At 44.9% G+C, this 22,345-nt stretch overlaps 1 protein-coding gene across 1 annotated transcript in view; it reads right to left on the bottom strand.

The window, feature by feature from the left end:
• LOC147979461 (uncharacterized) overlaps positions 1-18,071 on the bottom strand; it is a 29,871-nt gene extending 11,800 nt beyond the window's left edge. Inside the window, exon 1 of the mRNA XM_087515215.1 lies at positions 17,906-18,071. Within this exon, the coding sequence (XP_087371341.1) occupies positions 17,906-18,071 (166 nt within the window). The remainder of the gene's footprint in view (positions 1-17,905) is intronic.
• Between the last annotated feature and the right edge of the window lie 4,274 nt (positions 18,072-22,345).

Raw genomic sequence — 22,345 nt, 5'->3', positions numbered from 1 at the left:
TGACCCTCCCTGACCTAGTTCTTCCTCCTATATATTCACATATATTCCCAAACCACCAGAGGCATCCATGAAAACATTTTTCCATCGCCCCAACCTTCTCTTCCCGTGAGATCCCATCTTGGGGCCTTTCCGGCATGATGTTGGAGGGGGATTCGATCACTGAGGGCATCTACATCAACCCTATTTCCCTTTCGATGAAGCGTGAGTAGTTTACCACAGACCTACGAGTCTATAGCTAGTACCTAGATGGCTTCTTCTCTCTCTTTGATTCTCAATACCATGTTCTCCTCGATGTTCTTGGAGATCTATCTGATGTAATCTTCTTTTGCTGTGCGTTTGTCGAGATCCAATGAATTGTGGATTTATGATTAGCTTATCTATGAATATTATTTGAATCTTCTCTGAATTCTTTTATGCATGATTTGGTATCTTTGTATTTCTCTTCGAATTATCGGTTTGGTTTGGCCAACTAGATTGGTTTTTCTTGCAATGGGAGAGGTGCTTAGCTTTGGGTTCAATCTTGCGTGATTTCACCTAGTGACAAACTAGGGGTAGCGAGACAGATATTGAATTGTTGCCATTGAAAATAAAAAGATGGCGTTTACATCATATTGCATGAGTTTATTCCTCTACATCATGTCATCTTACTTAAGGCATTACTCCATTCTTTATGAACTTAATACTCTAGATGCATGCTAGATAGCAGTCGATGTGTGGAGTAATAGTAGTAGATGCAGACAGGAGTCTGTCAACTTGACATGGACGTGATGCCTATATTACATAATCATTGCCTTGGATATCGTCATACTTTGCGCTTTTCTATGAATTGCTCGACAGTAATTTATTGTAGTGACCCAACCCGAATGGATCGAAGTCTCTGTGCTTAAGTGTCATCCCTGTATCGATATTGCTAACACACACAGTACTCGAGGAATTATAGCAGAGTTCAATCACACACTTATTACATCGAAATGTCTCAAAGAGAGTACTTATTACAATAATATGGCTGAAGGTCATCTAAATAAGATAATTGTGGAAGCATCGAAGAAATAATGAGTCCATCCAACTCCACGGCAAAATTGAGTGCACGACAAGGACCTATCGCACCTTACTCTTCGTCTGAAAATTCTGCAACATGATACGTTGCAGCCGTGTAGGTCAGCACATGGAATATGCTGGCAAGATAACACTATTGAGCAATGAACAAATAACAGCTATCACTACATGCATATTTGGCTGGTGGAGGCTCTAGGTTTACTTTTGCATAAAGCTAATTTTTTCCTACAACAAAAGGAATAGATTTTATTTAACTACCAATTTATGTCATTAATGAGAAGGTAACCCCAACTCAACCCCAAAAGAATATTATTAACCCAACAATTTCCTTAAGTAAAGTGATGAGATCAAATCAATAATTCAAGTACCAGATACTCAAGATGTCCATAACCGGGGACACGGCTAATCATGAGTAGTTTGTACACTCTACAGAGGTTTGCACACTTTTCCCCACAAGACTCGATCTCCTCCGTTGAATTTCTCACACTACATGATGTTTGAGAAACAGATGATCGAGACATGGTCTTTCCGAAGAGGTCCCCTTAACCAATAGATAGGTCGGTACACCTACAATCCCCTACATCTGCTAGCCGATCATGGAAAGGATTCCCACAACTTACTCAACTATGCCAGAGCCCATAATGGCATGTGACTGCATATAGAAGTTTCTAGCATGAACAATCTTATGATCCCTTTGAGCCTGGGTGGCATTCCATAGGATGATCACACGGGTACCCCGTGATCTCCTAGGACAACACAGGATTCCCCGGGTGCCCACAACCATTCTACCCAGATGTGTATTAAAGTAGACACCTTCAGTTTCCCTTAGTTAATATTACTCTCGCAGCTTTCATGAATCTCACATACCCAAACCACATCTACGAGCATAGCAAAGCAGTATGAGCATAACGTATAATACCCGGGGTTGATAAAAGATAATAGGTTCCTACCTCATCAACTACTTAACCACACCCACATGTTACCATTACTACTCATGAAATGTTTTATGGTTGAGACGAATGCATAAAAACTGGGTAATAAAGGAATATGATCAAAGTGTTACTTGCCTTGCACGGTCGAAAAACCCTAGAGATTCGTAGTAGCAAGCCTCGCACTCCGAAAACTCTATCGTAAACAAATAATAGCATACATAAGCACTCAAGTTTAATATTCAAGGGTAAAACCCAATTAAAAGATCTAAATAGAAAGATCAAGTGAAGAGCTTCGATTTGCAAAAAGAATCACTCAAATCGGAGCTACGAAACTCAAACTATGACCAAAAGAAGTTCAAATTCAAATATGCTTGAAACTAGACTTTAAGTTTTCAAAAACATGTTTAAGTTGGTTATGTGAGGGTAACGTAATGAAGAAATTTGCATTAGTTTCGTTGGATTTGGATAAGCGAGCAAAAAGTTGTGAGGGTTTAAAGATCGGGGACTAGTCTGTAAGAAAACTAATCGCAGATAGGTCCTTGGCCGAAAATAAAACTAAAAGAAAAATCTAATGAACGAACGTTCGCTAACAGAAACTAGCGAACGAAAGCGTTCACTAACAAATCTAAACGAACGAACATTCACTAATTAAACTAACCTAATAAAAATAAACTTTTCTAAAAGAAAAACCGAAAACTAAAAAAACCGCTGTAGTTTTGTCGGTGGTTATACCGGTTCGCGAAGAAAAACTGGCGGCGGCATGGATCGGGCGGTGGCATCGGGAATCCGGGGCGGCGCGGCGGTGTGGCGCGGGGCGGCATCGCGGGCAGCGAGGCGAGGCGGCGGCGCGAGCGGCGTCGGCGGCGGCTCGGCTTGGCGGCGCGGCGGCGAGCTGCTGCTGCGGCGCGGGCAGCGGCGGCGGCTGATGAGGGGGACGGGGTGGCGGGGCGGCGGCTTATAAGGAGGGGGGCGGCGTCCGACTTGGGGAGGGGGTCGGGGAACGCAGCGACGGCTCGGTCATGGAATCCAGCAAGTCCGGCTCCCACACGGTCAGGAAAGGCGGCGGCGCGACGGGCCGGCTGGGCCTTCGGCCCAGTTCGGTCCTAAAACTTTTTTAAAAAATTTCCCGCGAAGAAAAATCCAAATAAAAAAATTAAAATCCTAAAATTGCAGAAGTTATTTTCACCGTCCTCTCCTAATATTTAGGAGAAAGTGAATATTTTTCTGGGCTAAATGCAATTTTTAAAAATGCATATTTTCCCTAATTTAACCGAATAAAATTTCAAATAAAAATCAAATAAAATATATTTTATTCAAAATTAAATTTCCATTATTTCTCAGCTGTTTTCGAAGAAGTCATATTATCTTCTCTCATTTATTTAAATTGAAATAATTGGAAAAAAAATTTGAATAAAACCACTTTGATCCAATTACCAAATTTGAAAAATTCAAAAATGGATTTTTGTGAAAACCTCCAACTCTCTCGATTGGTCCTTGAGTTTCTTAAGGTTTCTAGGATCAAAACTTCCATATAAAATAAATTCAAAATGCACAAATCATGGATCCATATGATGACCTAATGATTAACATCCAAATTGAAAATTGGGATGTGACAAACCTACCCCCCCCCCCTTAAGATGAATCTCACCCTCGTGATTCGGGTTGGCTAGCAAAAAGGTGTGGTGGTCTTTCCGGAGGTCTTCTTCTTGCTCCCAGGTGGCTTCTTCCTCGGTATGGTGACTCCACTGAACTTTGCAAAACTTGATGACCTTGCTGCGTGTGACTCGTTTGGCGAACTCTAAAATCTTGATGGGTTTCTCCTCATAAGTCAGGTCACTCTCCAACTGAATTTCTTCCAGGGGCACTGTATCTCTCAGAGGAATATCGGCCATCTCTACATGGCACTTCTTCAACTGGGAAACGTGAAACACATCATGAACTCATGACAATCCTTCGAGTAATTCCAACTTGTAGGCAACTTCTCCCATACGTTCCAAAACTCGGTATGGTCCTACAAATCTTGGTGCTAACTTTCCTTTGACTCCAAATTGTTTGACTCCTCGAAGTGGTGACACATGAAGATATGCTCTGTCTCCTACCTCGTATGTTACCCCCTTGCGTTTACTATCAGCATAACTCTTCTGTCTGGACTGAGCTACTTTGAGTCTATCACGAATCAACTTGAGCTTATGCTTAGACTCTCTGATTAGGTCTGGTCCAAACAATTGTCGATCTCCTACTTCATCCCACATCAATGGTGTCCTGCACCTCCTTCCATACAAGGCTTCAAAAGGGGCCATCTTCAAACTGGCTTGACAGTTGTTGTTGTACGAGAACTCTGCGTAAGGCAAATTATCATCCCAACTAGATCCATAATCTAGTGCAAAAGCTCTCAACATGTCCTCCAGAATCTAATTGACTCTCTCGGTCTGTCCATCTGTCTACGGATGAAAGGTTGTACTGAATTCTAGCCTGGTACCAAAAGTCTAGTGTAACTGATTCCAAAACTTTGAGGTAAACTGTGTTCCTCTATCTGATACGATGGTCCTCGGAACTCCATGCAGACATACGATCCTGGTCATATAGATCTTGGCCAACTTCGTGCTCGTATAAGTGGTTTTCATAGGGATAAAGTGGGCCACTTTGGTCAAACGATCCACTACTACCCAGATGGAATCATATCCTGAACGTGTCCTGGGTAATCCAGTGATGAAATCCATGCCAAGCTTATCCCACTTCCATTCGGGTATCAGCAAAGGCTGAAGTAATCCTGCTAGCTTCTCATGCTCTACCTTAACTCTCTGACATACGTCACATACTTCTACATACTTGGCAATATCCTTCTTTATACCTGTCCACCAGAAACATTCCTTCAAATCCAAATACATCTTGGTGTTTCCTGGGTGAATCGAGTATAGCAAATCATGAGCCTCCTGAAGAATTAACTTCCTGATCTCTGGGTCATCGGGCACATAGATACGATCCTCAAACCATAAATTTTCGTGTTCATCCTCATGAAAACCTTTGGCCTTTCCTTTACTCATCTTCTCCTTTACCTCCGCAATCTCCTTATCAGTCTTCTGAGATTCTAGAGTCTTTGCCAACAACGTGGAATAAACTTCCAACGATGCAACAAAACCTCTCGGAACTATCTCCATGCGAAGTTCTCTGAGATCATCGGCTAACTCCTAAGGTAATCCTCCGGTTACAGGAGTATTAACATAACTCTTACGGCTCAAGGCGTCTGGTACAACATTTGCCTTTCCTGGATGATAATGCAGTTTCGTGTCATAATCTTTTATGAGCTCCAGCCATCACCTCTGCCTGAGATTCAATTCCTTCTGGGTGAAGATGTACTTCAAACTCTTATGATCCGTGTATACATCCCAACGGTTTCCAATGAGAAAATGTCTCCAGGTCTTGAGCGCATGCACTACGGCCACTAACTCTGAATCATGCGTGGCATAATTCAACTCATGAGGTCGAAGCTAACGTGAGGCATATGAAACAACTCTTCCGTCTTGCATAAGTACGGCTCCAAGTCCCTGGCGAGAAGCATCGCAATATACATGGAAATCCTTGCATATATCCAGAAGAATTAGCACTGGGGCTGTAACTAAATGTTTCTTCAACTCCTGAAAACTGGCCTCCCATTCCTTGGTCCATTTAAACTTGGTGTCCTTCTTCAATAACTCTATCATAGGCTTCACGATCTTGGAAAAATTCTCAATGAATCTCTGATAATGTCCTATGAGTCCAAGGAAACTGCGTATCTCTCCAACTGAGGTGGGTGCCAACCATTCGGTGACAGATTTAACCTTGGAAGGGTCTACTACTATACCTTCTCCTTATATAACATGTCCGATAAATCTAGCTTCCTTCAACCAAAACTCAAATTTGCTGAAGTTGACATATAACTGATGTTCCATGAGCTTCTCGAGAACCAATCGCAAATGTTCCTTGTGTTCTTTTTAATTCCTCGAGTACAGCAATATATCATCAATGAACACCACAACAAACTTATCCAAGAACTCCATGAACACCTTATTCATCATACTCATAAAGTAGGCAGAGCCGTTAGTCAAACCAAAAGACATGACCATGTACTCATATAGCCCATACCTTGTGGTAAAAGTTGTCTTAGGTATATATTGTTCTTGGATCTTCAATTGGAGATATCCTGATCGTAGATCGATCTTGGAGAATACTTTAGCTCCCTGCAATTGGTCAAACAGATCATTGATCATCGGTAGAGGGTATTTGTTCTTGATCGTCACCTCGTTCATAGCATGATAATCAACAACCATTCTCAAAGATCCATCCTTCTTCTCAACTAAAAGCACTGGGGCTCCCCACGGTGATGAACTTGGTCGCATATAACCTTTCTCCAATAACTCCTTAATCTACTTCTTAATTTCCTCCAGACCATTTGCGGGCATCCAATACGGTCTCTTCGATATTGGTCCGGTGCCTGGCAACAACCCAATCAAAAACTCTATGTCTCGATCTGGTGGCATGCCAGGTAATTCCTCCGGGAATACATCTGGATAATCCTTCACAACGGGCACTTCCTCCTATACAATTCCCGAGAGTGAATTTACATGAGTCCTCCTTGGCTCATGCCTAGACACATACTTTTCCCTTCTGGGGTGGTGAGAAGAATTGACTTACTAGCGCAATTGATGTTTCCCCCATACATCGATAGCCAATCCATGCCTAGTATCACATCCAATCCTTGTGATTCAAGAATAATGAGGTTGGAGGGGAAAACATGCCTACCTATGGTCAATGGCAACTGAAAACATCCTTGGCTAGCCATATACTCCGCTCCTGGTGAGCTTACTAACATAGGTGTATTAAGGGCTACAGTGGGAAACTTAAACTTATCCACAAATCCCCTTGATATGTATGAATGCGATGCACCCGTGTCAAAAAGGACAATGGATGTAAATGACTTAATCAAAAACTTACCAATAACTGTGTTAGGCTGCTCTTCAACTTCCTCCACGTTGACGTGGTTCACCCGACCTCTGGTGAAAGGATTTGGTTTCTTTCCCGAGCTTCCATTGCCATTACCATTCTTTGCCTTAGAATAATCATTGGCATAGTGTCCAGTCTTCCCGTACTTGAAACAACTAACGTGACTCAGATTCCTTCTTGGTGGTTGTCACGGGGTTGGAACGGCTCTAACTGATGTTACTTCCATTCCCATTTCCATTCTTGGGGCCACTGTGGTTGTGTGAACTTCCTCCATTATGAGAAAGGCCTCCATGGTTATGATGGGTGTGTCCTCCCGAGTATGGGGTAAAACATGGCTTCTGATGAGCTCCAGAGTTGTACTTCCCCTGTCCATACTTCCGTTTGTGGCTCTCTATCTGCTGATGCTTGCCTTCAATCATGAGGGCCCTGTCTACCAGCTCTTGATAGTTGGTGAATGTTGCCACCATCAACTGCATATTCAGCCGATTTAGGGTGGAACCCTATACGGCCAATCTTTCACGAAAGGAGCGGATCCTGTGAAGAATACAAAGAACACGAGGGGAAACACGAGAGTAAACACGAGGGGAAACACGAGAGAATCACTCAAACCAACAAGAACGATCACACATATGCTAGATCCAAGTAAACATAGAGATCACACGATCCAAAGTTAACAAGGGACGATACAAAGGGAAACCGGTTCTTCTCCAAAAGGAGCTCTTGATGGGATTCTTCTCCGTGAGGAGGTCTTGAATCCAATGTGGATCTTCTCCGAAGAGGGGCCGCGGTCTATCTCAAGGAGTAGATCCGTATATATGAGAAAAGCTCTATCTCAAGTATGAGCTAAGCCAATGCTAACCCTAACTAGGAGGAGGTTTTGGAGTATATATAGTCTAGGGCCACAAAGGGGTAAGCGGGGGATACATGGGCCTCGGCCTGATACTCTGCACACAAACAGGCGTCGGTCGTCCGACGGGTACCGGACGTCCGGTGGCTCGCAAGGGTCCGGTCGTCCGGTACTTGTCGGACGTCCCGCGTTTTGGCTCGGGATAGGTGACACCGAATTTCTGGTTGGCGTCGGTCGTCCGGTGGCTGACGAGTGTCGGACGTCCGGCGTCTCCGTTCGTCCAGCCACTGTAGACTTCAGTAGCCACGGGTGTTCTGGTGTGGCCTTCAGGGACTGGACGTCCGGTCTGGAGCGATCGTCCGGTGGTTGTAGTTCTTCTTGCAGCTCTTCTTCTTGTTCCTCATGCTTGGTGTACTCGACGTCTTGTCCATGGTCTCCCTCTTGGTTCCTGGTCATGCACAGCACATATGTTTGAGTTAGTATCCATGTCTCACATGTGGAAAGTGACGGTTCGGAGAGGAGCGAGTTCACCTTGCGTCCAATGGCGTGTAGTCGAGGTGTCATCTTATGTATCCTTGGGTCATGGGGAGTGGTCGAAGTGAACATGGGGACGATCGTAGGATGCTCCGCATCATCTCCCCCCTCCCCCTTGGGAAAGATCTGACCTCGGATTGTGATCCTCATCACCATGGAAACGGTTGTTGTGGACGGACTTGTAGTTGGACGGAGTTGAAGACATTGCGCAATCCAAGTACTGCAAGGTTTCACCGGAGTGGTATAGATGCAAGAAGAGAAAACACAAACAACACTCGGAAATACAATGGTTAGCTCACACATAGTGTCCGTCATAGAAGAATGAGTCCGTTAAGCAAGATTGTTCGTGACAAAGCACATGAAGCTTATCAAGATGATCTAGAATGGTATGCAAAGCATTCATGGGAGCAAATGCAATCATCGTGCACACAAATGTGTCGTGAATATGATCAATGCAACCATGGTGCAAAATGATGTCATAGTGAGACGGTTTATCAATAGCATGAATATGGCAATGGATGCTCAATATGATTACGTTATCATCCAATTGATGGTGGACAATATGATCATGATGTATGAAGATGCCATCAAGAAAGATCACAACAAATTTGCTAAGAAAGTGCACAAGCTCATATATCATGGATGACATGGTAATACAAGATGCAACAAGGCAATCATAATGTGAGTCAATCCATGCATAAGATGCAAATTTGTCATGTGTATGATATGTCCATCGAGCATGACATGTGTGAGCACAATCAACAAATAAGGAGGTGTTGGTGTACTAATGTCGATGTCGTGGCATGAGTGGAGGTTCGAAGGTGCATCCAATAAGTCCGAGCGCTCCTCAATTTGAAGGTCCATAGAGCCAATCTCCAATGTCGCTCCTCCGTTCATGAGATGTATCATGTAGACAACAAGAAGGAAACAACAATGAAAGAGTGACCCATCCAATATGCGTATTTGAGGATGGCTCAAGGAGAAGGAGTTCACCTTTATGAGAATGTCAAAAATGTTGGTGTCGCGCATCATGCACGCCTTCACATGACCAAGTTGTCTTGTGATGGTACCACCTTGTGAATCCTTCAAAACTAAAGAACATGACAAACACCCAGAGAAACAAATGATTTTAGAGGAATTGCAAAACCTATCATTCGTGTAGTAAGATACCCAACAAGTGTATACATCATGCTCATCATAAGAAAGGACAAGGGAGCATTTCATAGTACGAAGGCATATGATGCGAGAATAACCAAATACAATAGGCTCAATCAAACAAGCGTGCCTCACAAGTAATATGTCCAAGTCTCCATGATCAATAAGCATAGATGCAACAATTGGAGGCAAGCAACAATGAACAAGATGTATCATGTGAGAGGCACGAACATATAAGTCATCAACCCAAGAAAGCGAGTAATAGTGGAACATGGGTAATGCAACAAAGCAAGCAATCATAGTGATCAAGTCAAGCATGCTAGTAGTGTGAAGATGCAACGTACTAGAAGGGATCATGGCAAGCATGTCATGGGTGGAAATAGTGTGCATGAATAATTCACATGACATAGCACAAGCATGGAAGGAAGATATGAGCAAAGTAGGTCCATGGTGTTGGCAAGAAGTCCTATGTAAATAGCAATGGAACATCATGACTCTCCCAACACAACAAGCATCAATAGCATCTGGCACAAGGAAAACATGGTAATGGTAACAAGGATCTCCACCGAGCATGCAAATACATAGAGGAGTAGGAGAGTGGTGAATCATATGTAAGTGCAAGCAAGGGTTACAATTGCATGGTAAAGGCATGGAAAGAGGCATAACATGCAAAGTGAACATGATATAATGGGCATAAAGTAACAAGTGATATATAGCCCATAGTCGTGTGAGAGCCAAGTAGAAGAGATGCGCATAGTTCTTGCGCGAATAGAACGGTGGTAATGGTAGTCCACGGGATCCCAAATCATCGTTGCTCTCAAGATCTCGTTTCGTCAAATCTTGGGATTGAGATGTTGACAAGTATACGTGAATACCTACACAAAACAAAGGAAAATGGAAAATAGTGTGTGCATGGTATATGTACACATCATCCATCATGATGCGCACGTGCATGTGTTGGTTAGCACAAAACAGCCCATGCTCAAATAAATGAGATGCGTGATACAGAAACATGACATCCATCATGAGAGGTTTTTTATTATGCATAGCATAATGGAGACTCAAATTGTGTAATGCATCACAAGAAATATGTAGAGAATTGTTATTCATGGAATGCATACGGTGTACACTATCATGGGAATCATGCAAAGTATGGAATGCATCAAAATCAAAATCTCCTAATATGTATGAGGAAACTATGGGGGTCCCCTCATGAGCATTAATGGAAACATCACATGGAGAATATTGACAACATACAAAACAAAGCATATCCGAAGCAATGTGTTCATGGCATGGAATAGTAGATGAAGTGCACAAATCATGTAAAGGAAGCTTAGCAATATCATCACAAGAAAAACAAAATCCAATGACCATCATCTCGTCATCTATGCCATAAGTGAAAATGGGATTTATTTTAATGGGGCATGCATAGGTAATATGTTGAGATTGAAATGATGCAATATGGGAGATCTCACTCATAGCATATGACAAGTTTAATGGATTATCAAACATGACGTGACCGATAGAATTTTCACGTGGTATCCTATGGAGCTTAGCATCACAACTAGGAAATTCAACATGCTCATCATCATATTCATCATAAATGGGTGGCATATCGAAACATGACATAGTATGCGATGAATCCATAAGGTGATCATCATCATGCAAGCAATCATTTTCAAGATAGTCCACTAGTGGGACAAGAGAAGCACCATCACCTATGTTACCTTTGGAGCACCGCTCGTGTGTTGTACGTGAGGTGTTGAAAACCAAGTCGTGGTCATCTTCATCTTGATGGAACCTTGTGGGGTGCATCATCATTCACCATGGCCATCGTTGTCGTTGGAGGTACGGACTCGTCGAGGATAGGCATGTCGTCATGTAAGAGACCTAGCACCAAAGAAGAAAATACACTTCGAGTAGAGGGTAAGTCATTAGAAATCATAGTGGCCTCACGTGTCATGTCAACTACCTCACTCACTAAGTGTTGTGGCTCACTCACTCCCTCTTGGATGCTCTCACTCGTATGGTTGCTGGAGTCACTCAAATGGCTCTCGACCTCACATAGGATGTGTGTCATGCTCTCATGTGTGGGGCTAGTGGTGGTCACACTCATCCTCTCATAGGAAATGCACTCAATGTCACATATGGTGGAGTCACTCATGTCACTCATGTGGTGGTGGCTCTGCTCACATGGGAATTGGGGCACATATGTGGGTGTCGGAGAGGTGTAGGTGCAAACGTCTCCATGCTCAACTCCTATTGCCACCATGGTTGAAGGGATAGTCCCATGCTCAACCTCCTCATACATAACGCCTCCAAAGATGAATGTCGTAGGATGTGGAAAAACATCACTCTCCTCCAAGACCAAAGATAATGTCTCATGTGCGGTCTCATAGCTTGACTCGGAGTATGACTCCAATATGGGCGCCATCTTCATGTTGTTGAAGAGGTTCATGCTCATCGCCGTAGTCGAAGGGGATGGCCCTAGCTCGACCTTCTTGTCACCGTCTTGTTGTTGGAGGCCCATATGATGTGGCGCCTCATAGCTCGTCTCCATGACCGAAGGGAATTTCCCATGCTCGGCCATCTTCCTTGAGGGGCTTCCGAAGATGGAAGTGTCGCCCTCGCTCGTAGGTGGTCGCCTCGTTGTTGAAGATGTCGATGTAGGCGAACTCATGGGAAGTAGGCGAAGATGTCGCATGTCCAAAGCCGAAGATGCCTTGATAGCACTTGGCGAAGATGCCGAAGTGGTGGTGGTAGTCATAGTTTTGTCTTGGTGGTGCTCGTCTTGCAGTCTTCTCTTATGCTCTTGAGGCTTGGCCTTGGCGTGAAGTAGAGCTTGTTGGGACGTATACGTTTGCGCTTGGCGAGCATCTTCATGATGATGGTGTCGTTATCGCACTTGAGCTCGTAGTAGATGTCATTCGTCGTCGTCATGCACATGTTGCTTGGAGGTGACTTGCCCTTCATGACGATGTGGATCACGAATGTGATGATGGTCTCCATGGAGATGTGGACATGAACGAGTTGCGCTTACATCGCTTGGGCGCTCCGAATATGATTGACTTGCTCGCCGTCGCCTTGAGGATGATGAAGGGGAATAACGTTTGGCCAACAGAGTCTGAATCTCCTCCATCCTTGCATCTTGCTCCTCCTTTTGTGCGGAAAACTTGTTGTCGAAGTAGTCCCTTCTCCTAGCTTCGGAATGTCGTAAGTCGATGGTGATGTTGTCAATGACTTTCATTGCTCGTTGTAGTCCGAAGTGGGGAGTGTTGGTGTTGGAGTTGTTCACGCCGTCGTTGTTGCCGAAGACCGGAGATGAAATGCCTTTCCTATCCATCACAAGACTCAAGCAAATATGAGTGGGAGAAAGAGAAGAACTATACAAATGTACCTTGACCGATGTTGAAGATGGATCAATGATGTAACAAGGAAATAGAACAATTGGTACCGATCTCATCAATTATCACACCTACACAAGTAAGGCTTATGGTGGAGCTCGGTGAGGATAGTGGCACAAAAATTTGATGCAAAATATTAGCAAGAGTCAATAATGTTGAAAAACATTCACATATTCGCAAGTGTAACAAGTAGACCAATAGCAATGAATGACACTCGGAAACACACAGACGGATAGATAAATGGGGTCGTGCAACACGGGAATGAGCACAAAATGTGGAATCCACGGAAAACGCTCGTGTTGCACAACTCAAGAGAGACTCTAGCATTATTGCTCAATAGGTGGATACGACACTTGTGCACAACCTATAAGATGCAAAATGTATGAGCTTTCTATCCCAAGTATGCTATGTATGTATGGTTCCCGGTGTTTCTCTCAAGATGATCCAAGATGATCGGATATGACAATCTTATATGCAATGTGGTATGATGCTATGGCTCTTGCTTACAAGCTTCTTTGCTCTTTCTCTTTTGCTTAAAAGCTTATTCTTTTTTGTGTATGGCCACTTTGCGGAATGCACAAACAAAGATAGCGATTGGGTATATGCGGGAACAAACTTGAGGCACACGAGATGATATGATACCAATATGATATGGTATGTATGCAATGGATGGTGTAGATCACTAATGTGCACAAGTAACATTGTTGGCAATATTCAAATGGCTAGTATCGACAGGCAAGTGACGTAAAATGGGCTAGGGGTTATCAATGCAATTGCAAGGGGAATATAAATGGTGTCGTCCAGGTTACCGTCCTTGGCGATGATGAGTGGTGGTGTTCTTGATGTAGATACCAAGATGATGGAGACGTGTCCCAAAGTAGCCGAAACACCTTAGGAAACGGAAAAACCATGAACTCAAAATCTCAAAGGCAAATGTCAAAATGGTGGTAGCGGGAAAGCAGAGGTGCTTTTGCGGAAGTGGAGGTTGTGTTGGGTTACATGAGTCGGAGTTGAAGGTCACTGTCCCTAAGTAGCCGAAACACCTTAGGAGACACAACTCACAACTCAAACAAAATTGGGTTAAGTTGGGGTGGCGGAAGTGTATGGAGGCCAAGCCTATGCAGAAGTGGTGGTGGTGGTTTATGAAGAAGCAACCGTCCCGAAGTAGCTGAAACACCTTAGGAGACTCGAATCACAACTCAAACAACCACATAAGCAATGGGGATCAAGATGGGTTAGGGTGCGGAAGTCGGTGGTGGTATAGCGGATGATGTGCTGGAAGCCCTACGCAAAGATGCCAAAGTTCCAAAAATTTGATGGAGTCAAATGATGTTGGTAGTATTTTTTGGGAAGGGGGATGTCAAGAGCTTCAAAACGAGCTAAAGAACGTCAAAATAGGAGTTCGGATGAATTAGTTATGGCCGAAACAAAAATGAGCCGAAGTTGATATCTACATGTAGCGGACGTCCGGAAATGGACGGATGTCCGGTCATCGGACATCCGATCGGGTCGGAAATCTGCTAATGTTAGCTCGGGTTAGGGGTTCCGGTCGTCCGGTGAGTGTCGGAATTCCGGTGGCTCAAAGGGCTCCGGACGTCCGTCAAAACGTCGGTCGTCCGGTGGGTCGGGGTCAACTCGAGATCCGAGATTCTGGACGCGATTTTGGGCGGAAATTGGGGATTTTAGGGTCAAAATTGAGCAGATTTTGAGGATGAAAGATGGGAAAACTTGGGGAAATGCTAGATCCACTTGAAACCAAGCAAATTCATGGATCAAAATCAACAAAACATCATCAAACCAACAAATCACAAAAAAATTAGGGCTATTTTTGGTGGGAATTTTCGAAATTGGGGAAGAACACAATAAAATCAAGCTAGAAAACGAAGAGGTAGAGGCTCCAAATTCGTGATCAACCTTGCTCTAATCCAAGATGGTGTAGGGTGGAACCCTATACGGCCGATATTTCACGAAAGGAGCGGATCCCGCGAAGAACACGAAGAACATGAGGGGAAACCCAAGAGTAAACACGAAGGGAAACACGAGAGAATCACTCAAACCAATAAAAATGATCACACATATGCTAGATCCAAGTACACATAGAGATCACACAATCCAAAGTCAACAAGGGATGATACAAAGGGTAACTGGTTCTTCTCCGCAAGGAGGTCTTGATGGGGGTTTTCTTTGTGAGGAGGTCTTGAATCCAACGTGGATCTTCTCCGAAGAGGGGTCGCGGTCTCTCTCAAAGAGTAGATCTTTATAGATGAGCAAAGCTCTATCTCAAGTATGAGCTAAACCAATGCTAACCCTAATTGGAGGAGTGGGAGGAGTATATATAGTCTAGGGCCACGAAGGGGTAAGTGGGGGATACATTGGCCTCGGCCCGATACTCTGCACACAGACAGGCGCCGGTCGTCCGACGGGTACCGGACATCCGGTGGCTCGCAAGGGTCTGGTCGTCCAGTACTTGTCGGACATCCAGCGTTTTGGCTCGGGATAGGTGGCACTGGATTTCCAGTTGGCGTCAGTCGTCTGGTGGCTGACGAGTGTCGGACGTCCGGCGTCTGGCGGTCGTCCGGCCGCTGTAGACTTCAGTTGCCGCGGGTGTTCTGGTGTGGCCTTTAGGACCGGACGTCCGGTTTGGAGCGGTCGTCCGATGGTTGTAGTTCTTCTTGCAGCTATTCCTCTTGTTCCTCGTGCTTGGTGTACTCGCCATCTTGTCCATGGTCTCCCTCTTGGTTCCTGGTCATGCACATCACATATGTTTGAGGTAGTAGCCATGTCTCACATGTGGAAAGTGACGGTTCGCAGAGGAACGAGTTCACCTTGCGTCCAATGGCGTGTAGTTGAGGTCTCATCTTTTGTATCCTTGGGTCATGGGGAGTGGTCGAAGTGAACATGGGGATGATCGTAGGATGCTTCGCATCATCAGCCCGTCATCCAGCCCCTCGCTAAACTTCTCCTGTTTCGCGGCATCTATGACCACATCATCTGGGGCATAAAACGCTAACTTGCTGAATTCATCCACGTACTGCGCCATAGTACAATTTCCCTAGCGTAAGTTGCGGAACTCACGCTTCTTCATACTCATAGCTCCAGCTGAGACATGTGCGGTGTGGAATGCCTGCTAAAATTAATCACAAGTCACATTGGCCATGAGAAAGTGGCAGTGTAGTTCTCCCACCATGAGGCTACGGGTCCATCTAGTTGATGTGCGGCAAAGCGCACCTTCTCAGCATCTGTGCAACCTGTGGTGGTCTGCTCCCTTCTAATCTTGTGGAGCCAGTCATCAGCAACAATCGGCTCGGTGCTACCAGAGAACACCGGCGGGTTCAACCTTAAGAATCGGGCTAAGTTGTCAACTGGGGGTGGTGGCGGTGGGTTGTTGTTGTTGTTGCCTTCGTTCTAGACAAGTAGCTCCATCAAAGAATTCTTCTATTCGATCAACTGAGTGAGCTCCGGTGGGAAGGAGAATGTGGAGTCATGTCTCGGAGGCATCTAATAGGTTTGGAGGGTGAGAATAGAATAGACTGAAGTCTAAAGCGATAGTTCACTACCCATATGCACATGCGACAAACATATTCATTCCGCACCATTCAATATCAAACAAGATTCATAAAATAGATCTAAGCTACCGTTACAAAATCTCACGAACGAATTACTATATACATGGAAGAACTCTAATGGTAATATGGTGGTCGACTAGAAATTTTGATCGGTGGAAGACTCCATAATATCTGCTCCAGCTTCATCTTCGTAATCATCATCAGTGTCGGGGTCGGAGTCGGGGTCGTCTAGTATGATGTAGTCTTCTGAACGAATGTCCACTCCAGGTTGAGGATCCCCCATGAATATTCCTAGCTTCCTCTTCAGGTCTTCATTCTGCTCTAGTAGTACATCAATTTCCTCTTCATATCCATCCTATGTAGCCTTGAGTTCCTCTTCTAGCTAAATGTTTCGGGTCATCACCTTCTTCGTGTCTATCATGTTGGCGCACATCTAGTTCTCATAGCGTCGAATGTGCTAGTTCAACTCTTGTATCTAAGCTGCAATGGATTTATCCATTCTGGTGTGAATCATCTCCCATTACTCATCTCGACGTCCACATATCTGGTAGGTGGTGTCCTTAAGATCCTTGTTGTAGACCTCTCCTATGCGTCCAATGGCGATGTGGGCAGCCATGCTCTTTCCTAAACTCCAGGTTGGTGCATCAGAGGAAAAATCGATGGGCTCGGTAATTGGTGCAAAAGTTCTTCCTGGAACATGAACTTGAATCGTCCAGCGCTCCTCTTCTGGTAAAGTGGTGGTGAAGGTTCCGGTGAAGCTTGGTATGCCAATGTTCAGGTACCTAGTGTAACACCCCGGATGTATTTTACCTTATATGTATCCCAACTCTTGCCGTTTCCGGCCCTAAGTTATTTTATTTACCTCGGGTTCGGGTTTTTGTCTCCGTGTGTTGTTGCCTTTGTCATGCATCTCATATCATGTCATCACGTGCATTGCATTTGCATACATGTTCGTCTCATGCATCCGAGCATTTTCCCCGTTGTCCGTTTTGCATTCCGGCGCTCCTATCTCCTCCGGTGCCCCTTTCTACCTCTTTTCGTGTGTGGGGGTTAAACATTTCCGGATTGGACCGAGACTTGCCATGTGGCCTTGGTTTACTACCGGTAGACCGCCTGTCAAGTTTCGTGCCATTTGGACTTCGTTCGATAATCCAACGGCTAACCGTGGGACCGAGAAGGCTTCGTTTGTGTTGCAGCCCAACACCCTTCCAATTTGGCCCAAAACCCACCTAAACCCCTTCTATCGTCTAGAGCGTTCGATCACGATCGCGTGGCCGAAAACCGCACTCCATTTGGAGCCTCCTAGCTCCTTCTATGTATAAATAGGACTCCCCCTCCGAAATTTCGGGCAAAATCCACCCTAACCCTAGAAAAAATCCCCTCCTCACGCCGCCGGACGAGATCCGCTCGGCCGGACATATCCGCCCTCACCGCGTCCACTCCTGAAGCGCCATGTGGCGCCTGAGCCCCACATCACCGTCCGCACCCGCCGCGGCCCGCAGGGCCCGTCTCCGGCCCTCCCCGGCCCATCAGCGCATCGTCTCTCCGCCGCCGCCTTCCCGACGCTGGCGCCGCCGCCGAACACCGCCGCCACCATTGCCGACCGCCGCGGCCGCCTTCAAGCTCGCCGCGCGCCACCACTGTCGACGCTGCAGGTCGCCGCCTCGCCGCCCCTCGACGTCTGCGTCAAGTCCGACGAGCCCTACCTTCTCCGGCCACCGCGTGCACCGCGTCTCCGGCCACCGCAGCTAACTCCGGCGATCCCCAAGTCCGGCCACCGTCGCCCCTTCTCCGGCGAAGTTCGATTTGCTACAGTGCCCGATCCGCTGCTACAGTGTCCGAACCCTAGATCTAGGTTGACTTTCCCCTCTCCTCTTATTTTTTTGCAATCTTCATCATATCGTATCTCCGCATCCATAGCTCCGATTTGCGCGTGTAGCATATCAAAATGTCCGCCTCAACGAGTGCATCATTTCATCTCATTGCGTCATTTTCATTTGAGCTCATCTTGATGCCCGAAATGCTGTTGGAAGAGGGCTATGTGGTGAATTTGTCAGATCTGTTTCATCAAATAGCTATTTGTCATTTTTGCCATGATTAATGTGTGCATGATATGATCTTGAGCTCTACATGTGTTTTGTTATATGCCATGCCATCTTTACAGAGGTGCTTACCATGTATTTTTGTGATATTTGTGGTGAGTAGCACAAGCTTGCAAAGTAGCGTAATCGGTAATGCTGATTTCAGGGACTTAGAATTTCACTAAGTCCTTGTCCTGATTTTGTTGATATGCCATATGTTCATGTTGTTTCCTAGTGATTCGTGCCTCTTTTGAGGATGATCAGTAAGAATGATTTGTTAACATTATGCTGCTCTATCCATCCATGTCTTTTTTTTGCATTTTTGGAGCAACCTAGCTTGAGTCAATCGAGCTCTAATTTTGTTATATCGTGAATCCTGGCAGATTGTTGACTTGTTAGCGATTTTGCCGAGGATGTTGCTATTGATTCGTGCATGCTATGTTGTTGTTCTTGACATGTCTAGCTTCTATGCCATGTATTCTTGATGGTTGTATGCTTAGTTTGTCATGCCATGCTCTGTAGTGAGTGCATCGAGCTCGTGAACATGCTTACTCGTTAACTGATTTGCATGCTCCAGTTTTTCACTAAGTCTGAGATCTGTTTATGTTTTTGCCATGTTCACATGCTTGCAATCGTATTTTCTGATCCTTTTTGGCTCAAGGTCACTAAGGGACTTTTGTTAAGTGCTTTGACTAGCTTCATGCCATGCCTTGATTTGCCATGTTAATTTCCTGTAGCATGTAGTTTTCATGCTCTAAAGTGTGCTTCCTGATGATAAATTCCAGACTTGTGTTAATTTCACTAAGTCTGAAACCTGTTATCGTTTGCACTTTTGCCATGATTGTTTGGACCTCTTAATGGATGAACTAGCCGTAGCTCAGTGTTCATCTTTTGTCAATCATCATGATTGGATCCCTTCCATGTATTTTTTTGTCATGTTTGAGTGCTTTAGCATAATTATCTTGATGCATTTAGATGGCTAGTTGCTGATTATCGCAGACCGGTGCCATATTTGTTTTGCTTGCCTTTTCCAAACCGTGCATCCGATTCTGGAGATCTTTATATCGATTTCAAACGAAATCACCCCACCTTTCCAGTGGAACTCTTAGATTTCTAGGTTGAGGCCAGGTTCAATCATTCCTTGTCAAATCTTGCATATGCATCACATACCGCATCCCGCATATCATACCATGTTTGCATCATCTTGTTTGAGCATTGCACGTGGTTAATTGTGTTCCGTTTGCTTATTGTTCTTGTTTGGGTAGAGCCGGGAGACGAGTTCACGAACCAGGAGCCTGTTGAGTTTTCTTACGAGGATCAAGTCAACTTTGAAAACTTTGCAGGCAAGATGACCATACCCTCGAAATCACTTCTATCTTTGCTTGCTAGATGGTCGCTCTTTTGGTATGCCTATGCTACGATACCTACCACTGGCTTACCATGCCTCCCATATTGCCATGTCAAACCTCTAACCCACCATGTCCTAGCAAACCGTTGTTTTGGCTATGTTACCGCTTTGCTCAACCCCTCTTATAGCGTTGCTAGTTGCAGGTGAAGATTGGAGATCGTTCCTTGTTGGAATATTGTTTAATGTTGGGATATCACGATATTACCTTGTTTATCTTAATGCATATATATACTTGGTAAAGGGTGGAAGGCTCGGCCTTTTGCCTAGTGTTTTGTTCCACTCTTGCCGCCCTAGTTTCCGTCATATCGGTGTTATGTTCCCGGATTTTGCGTTCCTTACGCGGTTGGGTCATAATGGAAACCCCTTGACAGTTCACCTTGAATAAAAATCCTCCAACAATGCCCAACCTTGGTTTTACCATTTGCCACTTAGCCTCTTTTTCCCTTTGGTTTCCGGAGCCCAAGGGTCATCTTTATTTAAACCCCCTGGCCAGTGCTCCTCTGAGTGTTGGTCCGACCGAGTAGACTGCGGGGTCACCTCGGGGCAACTTGAGGGTTGGTTTTACTCGTAAGATGTCTCATCTGAGTGTGCCCTGAGAACGAGATATGTGAAGCTCCTATCGGGATTTGTCGGCACATTCGGGCAGTGTTGCTGGACATGTTTTACCATTGTCGAGGATGTCTTGTAAAACCGAGATGCCGAGTCTGATCGGAATGTCTCAGGAGAAGGAATATCCTTCGTTGACCGTAAGATCTTGTGATGGGCTAAGTTGGGACACCCCTGCAGGGATTTGAACTTTTGAAAGTCGTGCCCGTGGTTATGGGCAGATGGGAATTTGTTAATGTCCGGTTGTAGATAACATGAAACTTAACTTAATTAAAATGAATCAACCGCGTGTGTAACCGTGATGGTCTCTTCTCGGCGGAGTCCGGGAAGTGAACACGGTGTTGGAGTAATTCTTGACGTAGGTTGTTCTAGGATCACTTCTTGATCATAGTTGTTCGACCGTGCTTTTGCCTTCTCTTCTCGCTCTCTTTTGCGAACAGGTTAGCCACCATATATGCTAGTCGCTTGCTGTAGCTCCACATATTACCTTGCCTTACCTATAAGCTTAAATAGTCTTGATCGCGAGGGTGCGAGATTGCTGAGTCCCTGTGACTCACAGTTTACTTCCAAAACCAGATGCAGGGACGATGATACCGTTCCAGACGATGCGCTTGAGCTCAAGTGGGAGTTCGATGAAGACTCTCGCCGTTACCATGTGTCTTTCCCAGATGATCAGTAGTGGTGCCCAGTTGGGGCGATCGGGGACCGTGTCGCATGTTGGGGTTGATCTTTATTTTGGTACCGTAGTCGGACCATGAGTGTATTGGATGATTGTAATGTTATTCATGTATTTGTGTGACGTGGCGAGTGTAAGCCAACTATGTATCCTTTCCCCTTTTATATATTTACATGGGTTGTTGTGAAGATTATCTTACTTGCGACATTGCTTTCAATGTGGTTATGCCTCTAAGTCGTGCTTCGACATGTAGGAGATATAGCCGCATCGAGGGCGTTACAAGTTGGTAATCAGAGCTTTCCCCGACCTTAGGGGCCCCCTGCTTGATCGAATCGTTGGCATTGTTGAGTCTAGAAAAATGTTTTGAGTCATTTAGGATTATATATATCGGAGAGTTTAGGAATTCTTTTTACTCCCCAGTCCCTTCATCGCTCTGGTAAGGCATCCTGACGTAGAGTTTTGGCTCTTCTCTTCTCAAATTTCACTAAAAAAATTTAGGATCACGCGGGTATCTTGGAATCGTTCTGATCGATTTGTGACGAGAACATTGTTCGTGGTGCCTCCTGTCATTTAGGGGTTGTGGCAGTGTCCCGGGGAGTTGAGCTCCGAGGTGTTGTGGTCACAATTTTATTGTTGAGATTCTAGAATACCTGAGTTTCGCCGGCATCAAAAATCTCTTTTATGCAGTTGTTGGTGAGATAACCTCGACGCCACCCAGTACTGGGGCGGGAGTTCGGGAGTATTGCCATAACTCGTATAACGGATGTTTTTCGAAGGTTGAGGTAGATGATTTCCGAAGGTTTCTCGGTTATGTGTTGAAGGATGGATACAGCTGGATGTAGGATTTGCTAGATTTGGGTGAGATATTATGCTTCCCCTGTATCCCCAACACCTGATTGCATAACCGGAAAGGTTCGGGAGTTTCATAGGTGGGAATTCTTGTAGCTCTAGTTCTTCTTCCGTGGATATTTGGTTTGGGATTGGGTAATCCTCACCAAGTATTTGTTCTTGTTCCGTACCTTGTTGTTTTTCTTCTACCTCAATTCTAAGTGGCTTCTCAATTTATGGATATGTGACCATTTTATTTGGAATGCATTCGT

The sequence above is a fragment of the Triticum urartu genome, chromosome 3A (assembly GCF_056163025.1).
Source record: "Triticum urartu cultivar PI428250 chromosome 3A, HENAU_Tu73, whole genome shotgun sequence".
In the NCBI taxonomy this organism is placed as follows: domain Eukaryota; kingdom Viridiplantae; phylum Streptophyta; class Magnoliopsida; order Poales; family Poaceae; genus Triticum; species Triticum urartu.
The sequence above is the reverse complement of the archived record's forward strand: the minus strand, read 5'-3'. Positions and strand labels throughout refer to the sequence as shown.